Consider the following 12967-nt stretch of genomic DNA (forward strand, 5'->3'; position numbering starts at 1 on the left):
CCCCGTATCCGCCGCTAGCGTCCGGAACTCCAGTGCGAACTCCTGTGCGCTCCTCTTCCCCTGTCGGAGGGAGAACTCCGCGTAGGTGATGGTAGCGGCGTCTATTCCCCTCCATTCGGCGTTGGCCCACTCCAACGCCTTGCCGGATAGACAGGAGATGAGGGCGGAGACGCTCTCGTATCCCGAGGGCGCTGGGTGTATGGTAGCCAGGTAGAGTTCCACCTGCAGGAGGAACCCCTGACACCCGGCTGCAGAACCGTCATATGCCCTCGGGAGCGAGAGCCGAATGCCACTGGGTTCCGGTACTGAGAGAGGAGGACTGGCCGTTGGTGATGGGATGGAGTAAGAAGGCGTAGGCACCTCTCCAGTCACCAACCGGCGCAGAGTGTTGGACACCTCGTCCATGGCGGCCCCAAGTTGCCGGATCATGGTGTCTTGATAGCTGATCCGCTCTTCCAGCGACTTGGGTGCCGCCGCTGCTCCTGCTGACTCCATAGTTGTGGTGTGTTGTTCTGTCAAAAGAACCGATGTGGATGTGGTGGAAGAGTCAGGCGCAGGACACAGAGGATTCGTCCAAAAGACTTTACTAGTCCAAAGTGCAACAAAACAATACACGACCTCGAAAACAAACGGAGGCGAGGGAATTACGCAACATGCGTAAAACAATAAACAAAACTAACAGAGCGCAAACACGCAGCTCCGCACGACAGGCAAACAACAACACACAATCTAACTAATACAAAACAGGGAACTTATAAGACACGTAATCAGAACACAAACAGACACGGGTGTACAAGACAGACTAAAGCAATCACACCACGAAACATACAACGGTGGCAGCTAGTACTCCGGGGACGGCGAACGCCGAAGCCTGCCCGAACCAGGAGGAGGAGCAGTCTCGGCCGAAACCGTGACAGGTGAAAGTAGCCAGTAGGCTATACGGTCCAGTACGGAGTATCAGCAAAATCAATTATTATGTAATTACTATGGTGAATCGAACTGCACAGGTAGCCTACTTTTTGAAGTGATTTGTTTGACAATCAGATGAAAACATCATCACACAACACCCATGATATGCACAACTGAGCCGGCGCAGACCGTGAAAAACAACAGTAAATGGGATAAGATGTTTACAAGCCACAGTATCTGGTCTAAGATCAGCATATCCCAGGCATCTTATCTGGGTTTCTCATAACCGGGATACAAACTTTTCGGGTTATTGTAAACCGGATATGATGTTTATATGCGTCAACTCAAAAACAGAATCCTTGAGTATCCCGAATAATAACGGGATATTGGTGTGCATGTAAACGTGGCAATGTGATTATGGTGGCTCAGACGGCGATTATATATGGTGTTTTTGGCGATTTCACATGGTCACACCCATATTGATCAGGCCACACCTTGCTACACCCACCAAACGGGAGAAAACATACCTCAAATGCTGTTGAAGAACGGTGCGCACCGTTTTGGGAAAATGTGTCATTCAGTGCAAACCGCCACGCAACGTAGCAAACGTTGAACGCACCCCAAATCAAATCAAATCAAATTGTATTTGTCACATACACGTGTTTAGCAGATATGTAGCGGAATGCTTGTGCTTCTAGCTCTGACAGTGTAGTAATATCTAACAAGTAATATCTAACAATTTCACAACATACAGTGGGGAAAAAAAGTATTTAGTCAGCCACCAATTGTGCAAGTTCTCCCAATTAAAAAGATGAGAGAGGCCTGTAATTTTCATCATAGGTACACGTCAACTATGACAGACAAAATGAGAAAAAAAATCCAGAAAATCACATTGTAGGATTTTCTATGAATTTATTTGCAAATTATGGTGGAAAATAAGTATTTGGTCAATAACAAAAGTTTCTCAATACTTTGTTATATACACTTTGTTGGCAATGACACAGGTCAAACGTTTTCTGTAAGTCTTCACAAGGTTTTCACACACTGTTGCTGGTATTTTGGCCCATTCCTCCATGCAGATCTCCTCTAGAGCAGTGATGTTTTGGGGCTGTCGCTGGGCAACACGGACTTTCAACTCCCTCCAAAGATTTTCTATGGGGTTGAGATCTGGAGACTGGCTAGGCCACTCCAGGACCTTGAAATGCTTCTTACGAAGCCACTCCTTCGTTGCCCGGGCGGTGTGTTTGGGATCATTGTCATGCTGAAAGACCCAGCCACGTTTCATCTTCAATGCCCTTGCTGATGGAAGGAGGTTTTCACTCAAAATCTCACGATACATGGCCCCATTAATTATTTCCTTTACACGGATCAGTCGTCCTGGTCCCTTTGCAGAAAAACAGCCCCAAAGCATGATGTTTCCACCCCCATGCTTCACTGTAGGTATAGTGTTCTTTGGATGCAACTCAGCATTCTTTGTCCTCCAAACACGACGAGTTGAGTTTTTACCAAAAAGTTCTGACCATATGACATTCTCCCAATCCTCTTCTGGATCATCCAAATGCACTCTAGCAAACTTCAGACGGGCCTGGACATGTACTGGCTTAAGCAGGGAGACACGTCTGGCACTGCAGGATTTGAGTCCCTGGCGGCGTAGTGTGTTACTGATGGTAGGCTTTGTTACTTTGGTCCCAGCTCTCTGCAGGTCATTCACTAGGTCCCCCCGTGTGGTTCTGGGATTTTTGCTCACCGTTCTTGTGATCATTTTGACCCCACGGGGTGAGATCTTGCGTGGAGCCCCAGATCGAGGGAGATTATCAGTGGTCTTGTATGTCTTCCATTTCCTAATAATTGCTCCCACAGTTGATTTCTTCAAACCAAGCTGCTTACCTATTGCAGATTCAGTCTTCCCAGCCTGGTGCAGGTCTACAATTTTGTTTCTGGTGTCCTTTGACAGCTCTTTGGTCTTGGCCATAGTGAAGTTTGGAGTGTGACTGTTTGAGGTTGTGGACAGGTGTCTTTTATACTGATAACAAGTTCAAACAGGTGCCATTAATACAGGTAATGAGTGGAGGACAGAGGAGCCTCTTAAAGAAGAAGTTACAGGTCTGTGAGAGCCAGAAATCTTGCTTGTTTGTAGGTGACCAAATACTTATTTTCCACCATAATTTGCAAATAAATTCATAAAAAATCCTACAATGTGATTTTCTGGATTTCTTTCCCTCAATTTGTCTGTCATAGTTGACGTGTACCTATGATGAAAATTACGGGCCTCTCTCATCTTTTTAAGTGGGAGAACATGCACAATTGGTGGCTGACTAAATACTTTTTTCCCCCACTGTATACCCAATACACACAAAACTAGTAAGGAATGGGATTTAAGAATATATACATATATTGACAAGCAATGACAGAGCGGCATGGACTAAGATACAGTAGAATATTATAGAATAGAATGCAGTATATACATATGAGATGAGTAGTGTAATATATGTAAACATTATTAAAGTGACTAGTGTTCCATTTCTTAAAGTGGCCATTGATTTCAAGAGGCATCAGCAGCCTCTAATGTGCTAGTGATGGCTATTTAACAGTCTGATGGCCTTGAGATAGAAGCTGTTTTTCATTCTCTCGGTCCCAGCTTTGATGCACCTGTACTGACCTCGCCTTCTGGATGATAGCGGGGTGAACAGGCAGTGGCTCGGTTGGTTGATGTCCTTGATTATCTTTTTGGCCTTCCTGTGACATCAGGTGCTGTATGTGTCTTGGAGGGCGGATAGTTTGCCCCCGGTAATGCATTCTACAGACCGCACTACCCTCTGGAGAGCCCTGCGGTTGCGGGTGGTGCAGTTGCCGTACCAGGCGGTGATACAGCCCGACAGAATGCTCTCAATTGTGCATCTTTAAACGTTTGTGAGGGTTTTAGGTGCTAAGCCAAATTTCTTCAGCCTCCTGAGGTTGAAGAGGCTCTGTTGCGCCTTCTTCACCACACTGTCTGCGTGGGTAGACCATTTCAGTTTGTCGGTGATGTGTACGCCAAGGAACTTGAAGCTTTCCACCTTCTCCCCTCGATGTGGATTGGGGGGTGCACCCTCTGCAGTTTCCTGAAGTCCACGATCATCTCCTTTGTTTTGTTGATGTTGAGTGAGAGGTTATTTTCCTGGCACCACACTCCCAGAGCCCTCACCTCCTCCCTGTAGGCGGTCACGTCATTGTTGGTAATCAAGCCTACTACTGTTGTGTCGTCTGCAAACTTGATGATTGGTAGACTTCCAGAAGTAGTGTGTCACATAACTGATGGAGAGAGAAAATAGAGCCAAAGGAAAAGCAGCTTTACTCAATCCCTAGTGAGAACTACTGATTTATACACATACATTTCCGTACAGGGAACATGGAATAACAATGAAGAGGAACAATCCATTGCAAATCCAGGACTTTGCAATGTGATTCCCAAATCCCTAGGCTCTGACATTAGTGTGTGACTGTTATCCTAGATCAAATGTAGGATGTTTAGGACTTGAAAAAACAAGGTAGTTCTTCTATAATGGAAATCCCTAGGGATCTCTATGCATGCACACACATACGCGCAGAAAAAGAGACACACACAAAGTCTCACAGTCACACACACAAGCACACACACCAGGTATCAAAGTGCTAGCGTAGGCATGTTGCAAATTAGACAATCCCAGTTCCTACAAATTGTTATTTTATTTGAACAATACTGCGGTTATGAAATCTATGCCATCCTCTTCAGCCCTCCCAGCCTAGACTGTTGATGTCTATGTAAATACAGGCAGATAGACAGACACGGTGTGTGTGGTAGTCAGGTAGGCTGACACAGAGACACAGCTTGCAGGCAGTAGTGAGGGCAACCCCAGTAGGACCCACTACTGGTGCATTGCAGTAGGAACTCAGACAGTCACAGGAGTAGGTTGCAGTTAATCAGCACATCACTCCCCTCGCCTACCCCACACACAGGTGTGTGTTTGTGAGATAATTGTGTGCGATGAAAATAAAACATTTTCTTACTGTGTATGCTTTCTTAGCACGCGTGTGTGTTTGTGTGTGTGTGGCTGTGTTGGGTGGGAGAATGTAGAGGTGTATATGTGTGTTTCTAACTGTGATTGTGTGTGCGAGGGTGGTTCTTATTAGAATTTATTTGATCTGATGCCATTTGAGTTAATAAATCATGTTAGACCATTTCCCATGTCAGCAACCCAGAGGAATATCTATATGTTTACTGTATAATATAGTGTTATGAAAACACACACACACAAGCTGAATATAGAGAGATATTGATCAGATAAGCCTGTGAATATCGTGGAGGTCTCTTCGGTCAAACGGAACGGTGAGCTTGATCATCTTAAGCTTCTATCTGCTGTGTTGTGCCTGGATCGATGAGTTAAGTGCATAATTGCTGAATACCTTTTGCGGTTCCTCCTGCTGTGGTGAAATAGTCATTTTCTCCATCCTTAACATGAATCCATGCACTCCTAAAAACAAACACACCTATGGTGCCAGTTTATGGTGTGTGTGTGGGGCCAAACAGAAGACAAGTCTCTCTGGATGAGGTATTTTACATAAAGACATTTTATTATCTTATACATACATCTCTTGATATGATATTTATAGATATAATAAGACCAGTACGTCAAAAATAATATGATCATTGTTATATATAGAAAACTAAGCAGATATACACTACTCTTGACTTATCTTAGTTCTGTCACCAAAAATCTAAAAAGTCACAGGGATTAGAGGTTATACAGTACAGTCTGTTAGTAATAATGTGTGTGTGTGTGTGTGTGTGGTGTGTGTGTATAAGTGACTCCTCACAAATCACATGAATTGAGGATAGGATTTTGATATGTTCTCTCCACAACCATTGTCATATGAGCTGGTGTTTACATTTCTAGATGTATAATAAGGGGCCAATATAATGCAGTCTTCTCAGCTGAACACAAGGTTTATGTACTGTACTGTAACACTGGTTGGAACTTCACACAAAAGGGAACTGTAATGTATTATGGAGAGCATGTGTTGGTCTGTAAAGGGCCTATGGCCTACAAGTCTTGTTCCTTTCGGTTTCATAGGCTTTTTTTAATCAAAGGAGGTAGGACTATTTTGTTGGCAACAGAGAGATACAATTCACTGACAGTAATATTCATTTGGCAATCACACAACCGTGTATCCTCTATCTGACATCAAGAAAGAGCATGGCTGAAGTGGGAGAGTCGACCTCATCAATACACTGTCTTTCAAACTTTATTTTTGTCTTTCTTTCTCTCTCTTTATTTCTCTTTCTCTACTGCACCTCTCTCTCTAGTGTTTCTCTATCTCTCCCCCTCTCTCTCTCTTTAGGGGCTCTGGTCACTGCAGCATGTATGATGGAGGCTTGTTGTGGTCAGGAGGCATCAAAGCTGAAAGACAAGAGGGGACAATGGGTATTACCATTACTGTATATATGCATGTGTGTGTGCAAGTGGCCGTGTGTGTGTGTGTGCCCGTTAGGGATGGGGTTTGAAATAATTTCACTATTCGAATAGTAATTTTTGTCAGATATCCGGATATTGTAAATACATGTTGTTTTTTTTTACCTATGTTTTTTTACCTGAGCACTGCTGCATGATGTAAAGAGGCTAGCGCTCGATTGCTGCAGCTGCACAGGGGCCGGTGTGTGTGAGATGGGAGCGAGCAGACGGAGGTAGACAGCCACGCCTAGCTAACTTGTAGCAGCCACAATGTTATTTATCATCCCATATAACAGTGCCTGTCTTGACTGGAGTAGCCTAGAGAAGCTAGCTAGCTAAGCTAGCCAGCTATAGCTAGCTAGGCTAATATTCAGGCCACATGCTGCGCTTTTTCCCCAACCCCACTCAGATAAAACAACAGCCTACCTGTTGGTTGCTCGTTGTAGCCTACTCCTTCTCATTTCCATCTTGCATTGCATTAGTGAACTCTCACTCCAATTGTTACACATTGAGCCTCTGTGTCGCTTTGATTGGCCAACATAAACAACAAGCTACAGTGCCTATAGAAAGTCTACACCCCATTGAACTTTTTTCACATTTTGCTGCGTTAAACTTAAATCTAAAAAGGGATTATATTAGATTTTTTTCCTACAGATCGATTCAACCTACTCCACCTTTTCAAAGTGAAAGAAAGCTATAAAACATTTTCCAAATTAAGAAAAAATAATACAACTGAAATATCATAATTGGACAAGTCTCCATCCGCCTGAGTTAATAGAAGCACCTTTGGCAGCCATTATAGCTGTGAAGAATTTTTATTAAGATTCTACCAACTTTGCACAACTCTTAGAGCAACATACAGTGCATTCGGAAAGTATTCAGACCCCATCCCTTTTTCCAATAAATTTTACGTTACAGCCTTATTCTAAAATTGATTAAATAAACATTTTTCCTAATCAATCTACACACAATAACCCATAATGACAAAGTGAAAATAGTTTATTTTTGCAAATGTATTAAAAATAAAAAACAGACAAACCTTATTTACATAAGTATTCAGACACTTTGCTATGAGACTCAAACTTTACATTTACATTTTAGTAGACGCTCTTATCCAGAGCGACTTACAGTTAGTGAATACGTTTTTTTTATTTTTTTTATACTGGCCCCCCATGGGAATCGAACCCACAACCCTGGCGTTGCAAACGCCATGCTCTATCAACTGAGCTACATCCCTGCCGGCCATTCCCTCCCCTACCCTGGACGACGCTGGGCCTTAGACCACTGCGCCACTCAGGAGTAAATTGAGCTCAGTGCATCCTGTTTCCATTGATCATCCATTGATTGGAGTCCACCTGTGGTAAATTCAATTGATTGGACATGATTTAGAAAGGTGCACACCTGTCTACATAAGGTCCCACAGTTTACATTGCGTGTCAGAGCAAAAGCCATGAGGTCGAAGGAATTGTCCGTAGAGCTCCGAGACAAGGATTGTGTCGAGGCACTGATCTGGGGAAGGGTACCAACACATTTCTGCAGCATTGAAGGTCCCCAAGAACACAGTGGCCTCCATCATTCTTAAATGGAAGAAGTTTGGAACCACAAAGACTCTTCCTAGAGCTGGCCGCCCGGCCAAACTGAGCTATCGTTAGAGAAGGGTCTTGGTCAGGGAGGTGACCAACAACTCAATGGTCACTCTGACAGAGCTCCAGAGTTCCTCTGTGGAGATGGGAGAACCTTCTAGAAGGACAACCATCTCTGCAGCATTCCACCAATCAGGCCTTTATGGTAGAGTGGCCAGATGGAAGCCACTCCTCAGTAAAAGGCACATGACAGCCCACTTGGAGTTTGCCAAAAGGCACCCAAAGGACTCTCAGACCATGAGAAACAAGATTTTCTGGACTGATGAAACCAAGATTGAACACTTTGGCCTGAATGCCAAGCGTCCCGTCTGGAGGAAATCTGGCACCATCCCTACGGTGAAGCATGGTGGTGGCAGCATCATGCTGTTGGGATGTTTTTCAGCGGCAGGGACTGGGAGACTAGTCAGGATCGAGGGAAAGATGAACAGAGCAAAGTACAGAGAGATCCTTGATGAAAACCTGCTCCAGAGCGCTCAGGACTTCAGACTGGGGCGAAGGTTCACCTTCCAAAAGAACAAAGACCCTAAGCACACAGCCAAGACAACGCAGGAGTGGCTTAGGGACAAGTCTCTGAATGTCCTTGAGTGGCCCAGCCAGAGCCCGGACTTGAACCCAATCTAACATCTCTGGAGAGACCTAAAAATAGCTGTGTAGCGACGCTCCCCATCCAACCTGACAGAGCTTGAGAGAATCTGCAGCGAAGAATGGGAGAAACTCCCCAAGCTTGTAGTGTCATACTGTGCCAAGCTTGTGCCAAGCTTGTAGTGTCATACCCAACAAGACTTGAGTCTGCAATCGCTGCCAAAGGTGCTTCAACAAAGTAATGAGTAAAGGGTCTGAATACTTATGTAAATGTGATATATGAAATAAAATAAAATAAATACATTTGCAAACATTCCTAAAAACCTGTTTTGCTTTGTCATTATGGGGTATTGTGTGTAGATTGATGAGGGGAAAAACCACAATTTAGAATAAGGCTGTAATGTAACAAAATGTGGAAAAAGTCAAGGGGTCTGAATACTTTCTGAATGCACTGTATGTGTGTTTGTTTTTGTGTGTATGTCTCACCTGTCCCAAATCTTCACACTCCTACAGGTGTTGGTGCAGCAGCCAGCAGATATGAGAGCTGCAAACAACATCAATAAATATGATCAATAATCTAAATGACAAGGGACAAGCACAACATACTGACAATAAAATCAGAATGGAATAGAATCAAATAAAACATATTCTCACAGTTTATCCAGAGCAAAGTGTGTGTGTGTGTGTGTGTGTGTGTATGTGTGTGTGTGTGTGTGTTCGTGCGTGATGCCATAGTAGTGAGTCACTGTAGTAATTACAGGCATTAGTTGAAAAACAACCCCATAATTCAAGTGTGTTGTAATAAGGCAGCATCACTTAAACTGAGAGGACTGGATCTGCTGGTTTGATTTGCTTATAATGCCCTCTTAATTATTTATGTTTGATACACTTAGTCAGCGGACCACACACACACACACACACACACACACACCCCAGTTAGCACATAACGTTCTGAGAACAATATGTTTCTTAGAGCTTGTTGAGAGCATGGTTGTCCTATAGTTATTTTGCATACAACCTTCCCACAAAGTTCTGTGAATGGTGCAGGATACCCAGCTAGCACATACAGCGCCTTGCAAAAGTATTCATCCCCTTTGGCGTTATTCCTATTTTGTTGTATTACAACCTGTAATTTAAATGGATTTTTATTTGGATTTCATGTAATGGACATACACAAAATAGTCCAAATTGGTGAAGTGAAATGAAAAAAATAACTTGTTTCAAAAAATGTGACAAAATAAATCACGGAAAAGTGGTGCGTGCATATGGATTCACCCCCTTTGCTATGAAGCCCCTAAATAAGATCTGGTGCAACCAATTACCTTTGGAAGACACATAATTAGTTAAATAAAGTCCACCTGTGTGCAATCTAAGTGTCACATGATCTCTATATATATACACCTTTTCTGAAAGGCCCCAGAGTCTGCAACATCACTAAGCAAGGGGCACCACCAAGCAAGCGGCACCATGAAGACCAAGGAGCTCTCCAAACAGGTCAGGGACAAAGTTGTGGAGAAGTACTGATCAGGGTTGGGTTATTTAAAAAAAATCATAAACTTTTAACATCCCACGGAGCACCATTAAATCCATGATTAAACAATTTAAAGAATATGGCACCACAACAAACCTGCCAAGAGAGGGCCGCCCACCAAAACTCATGGACCAGGCAAGGAGGGCATTAATCAGAGAGGCAACAAAGAGACCAAAGATAACCCTGAAGGAGATGCAAAGCTCCACAGCGGAGATTGGAGTATCTGTCCATAGGACCACTTTAAGCCGTACACTCCACAGAGCTGGGCTTTACGGAAGAGTGGGCAGAAAAAAGACATTGCTTAAAGAAAAAAATAAGCAAACACGTTTGATGTTCGCCAAAAGGCATGTGGGAGACTCCCCAAACATATGGAAGAAGGTACTCTGGTCAGATGAAACTAAAATTGAGCTTTTTGTCCATCAAGGAAAACGCTATGTCTGGCGTAAACCCAACACCTCTCATCACCCCGAGAACACCATCCCCACAGTGAAGCATGGTGGTGGCAGCATCATGCTGTGAGGATGTTTTTCATCGGCAGGGACTGGGGAAACTGGTCAGAATTGAAGGAATGATGGATGGCGCTAAATACAGGGAAATTCTTGAGGGAAACCTGTTTCAGTCTTCCAGAGATTTGAGACTGGGACGGAGGTTCACCTTCCAGCATGACAATGACCCTAAGCATACTGCTAAAACAACACTTGAGTGGTTTAAGGGGAAACATTTAAATGTCTTGGAATGGCCTAGCCAAAGCCCAGACCTCAATCCAATTGAGAATCTGTGGTATGACTTAAAGATTGCTGTACACCAGCGGAACCCATCCAACTTGAAGGATCTGGAGCAGTTTTGCCTTGAAGAATGGGCAAAAATCCCAGTTGCTATGTGTGCCAAGTTTATAGACACACCCTAAGAGACTTGCAGCTGTAATTGCTGCAAAAGGTGGCTCTACAAAGTATTGACTTTGGGGGGGGGGGTGTTGAATAGTTATGCACGCTCAAGTTTTCTGTTTTTTTGTCTTATTTCTTGTTTGTTTCACAATAAAAAATATTTAGCATCTTCAAAGTGGTAGGCATGTTGTGTAAATCAAATTATACAAACCCCCCAAAAATCCATTTTAATTCCAGGTTGTAAGGCAACAAAATAGGAAAAATGCCAAGGGGGGTGAATACTTTCACAAGCCACTGTAACATGAACCATATGTTTATTAGGTGGGAATTTCTGTACTTCAGCATAATGAATGTTTCCTACAGGTTTCCTCATGGTTTAAAGTCATGTTCTCAGAACGTTCAGAGAACGTTAAGAAACAACAATCTTTTGTGGGAATTTCAGTACTTGAGCATAATGTTTTCTACAGGTTTCCTCAAGGTTCTATTTAAAGTCATGTTCACAGAACATTAAGAAAACATTCCATAAAAACCACAAGAAAACATTAGTAACATTCAAAGAATGTTCTAAGAATGTTATTTAAAAACATACATTCCGTTCTCAGCGTCAACAAAACTCTCTCTATGTTGTGTGTTCAGGTGTGTTGGCTGCGCCCACTAATTAGCCACACCTGGTTCTTAAAGAGTGCTTGTTTCCTTTGAAATGGGGTCTATTTGAATAGACTAAAATGAACAGCTTTGTATGAGTAAAAAAAACATGGCATGCTACTTCCATTCTGGTGGCGCAGTGGACTAATTCTATGGATAGGGAACAGAAGATCATAGTTTTGAATCTCACAGACGCTGTGCCACAATAAAAAAAGGGTTTTGCATTAGGGTTGCACGATATTGGAAATAACTGACATTGCCATATTTTGTTTTTCTGCGATATATATTGCGATATGAAAAAATACAGGATGTATGTATGATCCTTTGGGAAAAATGCAGTTTGCAAACGGCGACTTTTCAGGTGGAAGTCCTCATTAATAAAGTGTATGGTCAGACTTATGTAGGGCTCCGTTGTCCGGCTGGACCACAAGTCCGTTGTTGCTGTATAATATTCCACTTGTGACAGCTCTGTTTCAACTTGTGCCTTGCATTTCTCGTACAACTCTGGGATGGCAACTTGAGAAAAATAGTTGCGTGATGGCATTACATACCGCTTGTCAAGCGACCGGATCATGTTTTTAAAATCCTCTTTGGTAACCGTGTTAATTGGTACCATGTCTTTAGCGACGTGAAATGTTATTGAATCTGTGATTTCTCTCTGCCGTTTGGAACCTTTCTCGTATGGTGTAATACTGGCAAAGGCATCTGAAATAGATTTTTGCTTTGGAGGGAATTGAGATGCTTTGCACTCGTCATACGAAGATTTGTGGTGCCGCCTTAAATGATCGAACAAATTGGTCGTGTTGCCTCGTGTTGTGGCAACAATTGCAAGGCACTCTCGACAAAGTACCTGTTTTTGGTCAACATTATCCTGTCTGTAGCCAAAATATTTCCATATAATTGATGATGCATTTCTTTTTGCAACCAAATTCTCAATTTCAGTCTTTTTTGGCTGTTCCTCGTCCATCATTTCGTCACGCGCAAGCAGAGCCTGCATGTCAACCACGTGCAGCAACGAACTCCGTGTTTAAAATAATAATAATAATAAACTTTGTATCCAATAACCCATAAATCAGAGTAAATTACGTTATATCAGACAGATATAATGCTAGTTTAACGTAAAAAAATATATATATATTGTAGACTGATATATGTTTACCTTACTAAATCGAACGTTCTGCGATGTGACTATTGCGGATGCATACATCGCAATGTCGATGCTGAAACGATATATCGTGCAGCCCTATTTTGCATGATTATTGCCTAAGCAAATGAATTTCCATGTGTCCTATATATGCTTGGCGT

The 12967-nt window shown here is 42.9% G+C and overlaps 1 protein-coding gene across 1 annotated transcript in view; it reads right to left on the minus strand.

The window, feature by feature from the left end:
- Positions 1–6310: 6310 nt before the first annotated feature.
- Positions 6311–12967, minus strand: part of ccdc85a (coiled-coil domain containing 85A) — a gene marked incomplete at both ends in the record, with an annotated part of 47062 nt that continues 40405 nt past the window's right edge. Inside the window, 2 exons of the mRNA XM_084153045.1 lie at positions 6311–6326; positions 9089–9146. Coding sequence (XP_084009171.1) covers positions 6311–6326; positions 9089–9146 — 74 coding nt within the window. The remainder of the gene's footprint in view (positions 6327–9088; positions 9147–12967) is intronic.

The sequence above is a fragment of the Coregonus lavaretus genome, assembly GCF_964263955.1.
Source record: "Coregonus lavaretus genome assembly, chromosome: 36".
In the NCBI taxonomy this organism is placed as follows: domain Eukaryota; kingdom Metazoa; phylum Chordata; class Actinopteri; order Salmoniformes; family Salmonidae; genus Coregonus; species Coregonus lavaretus.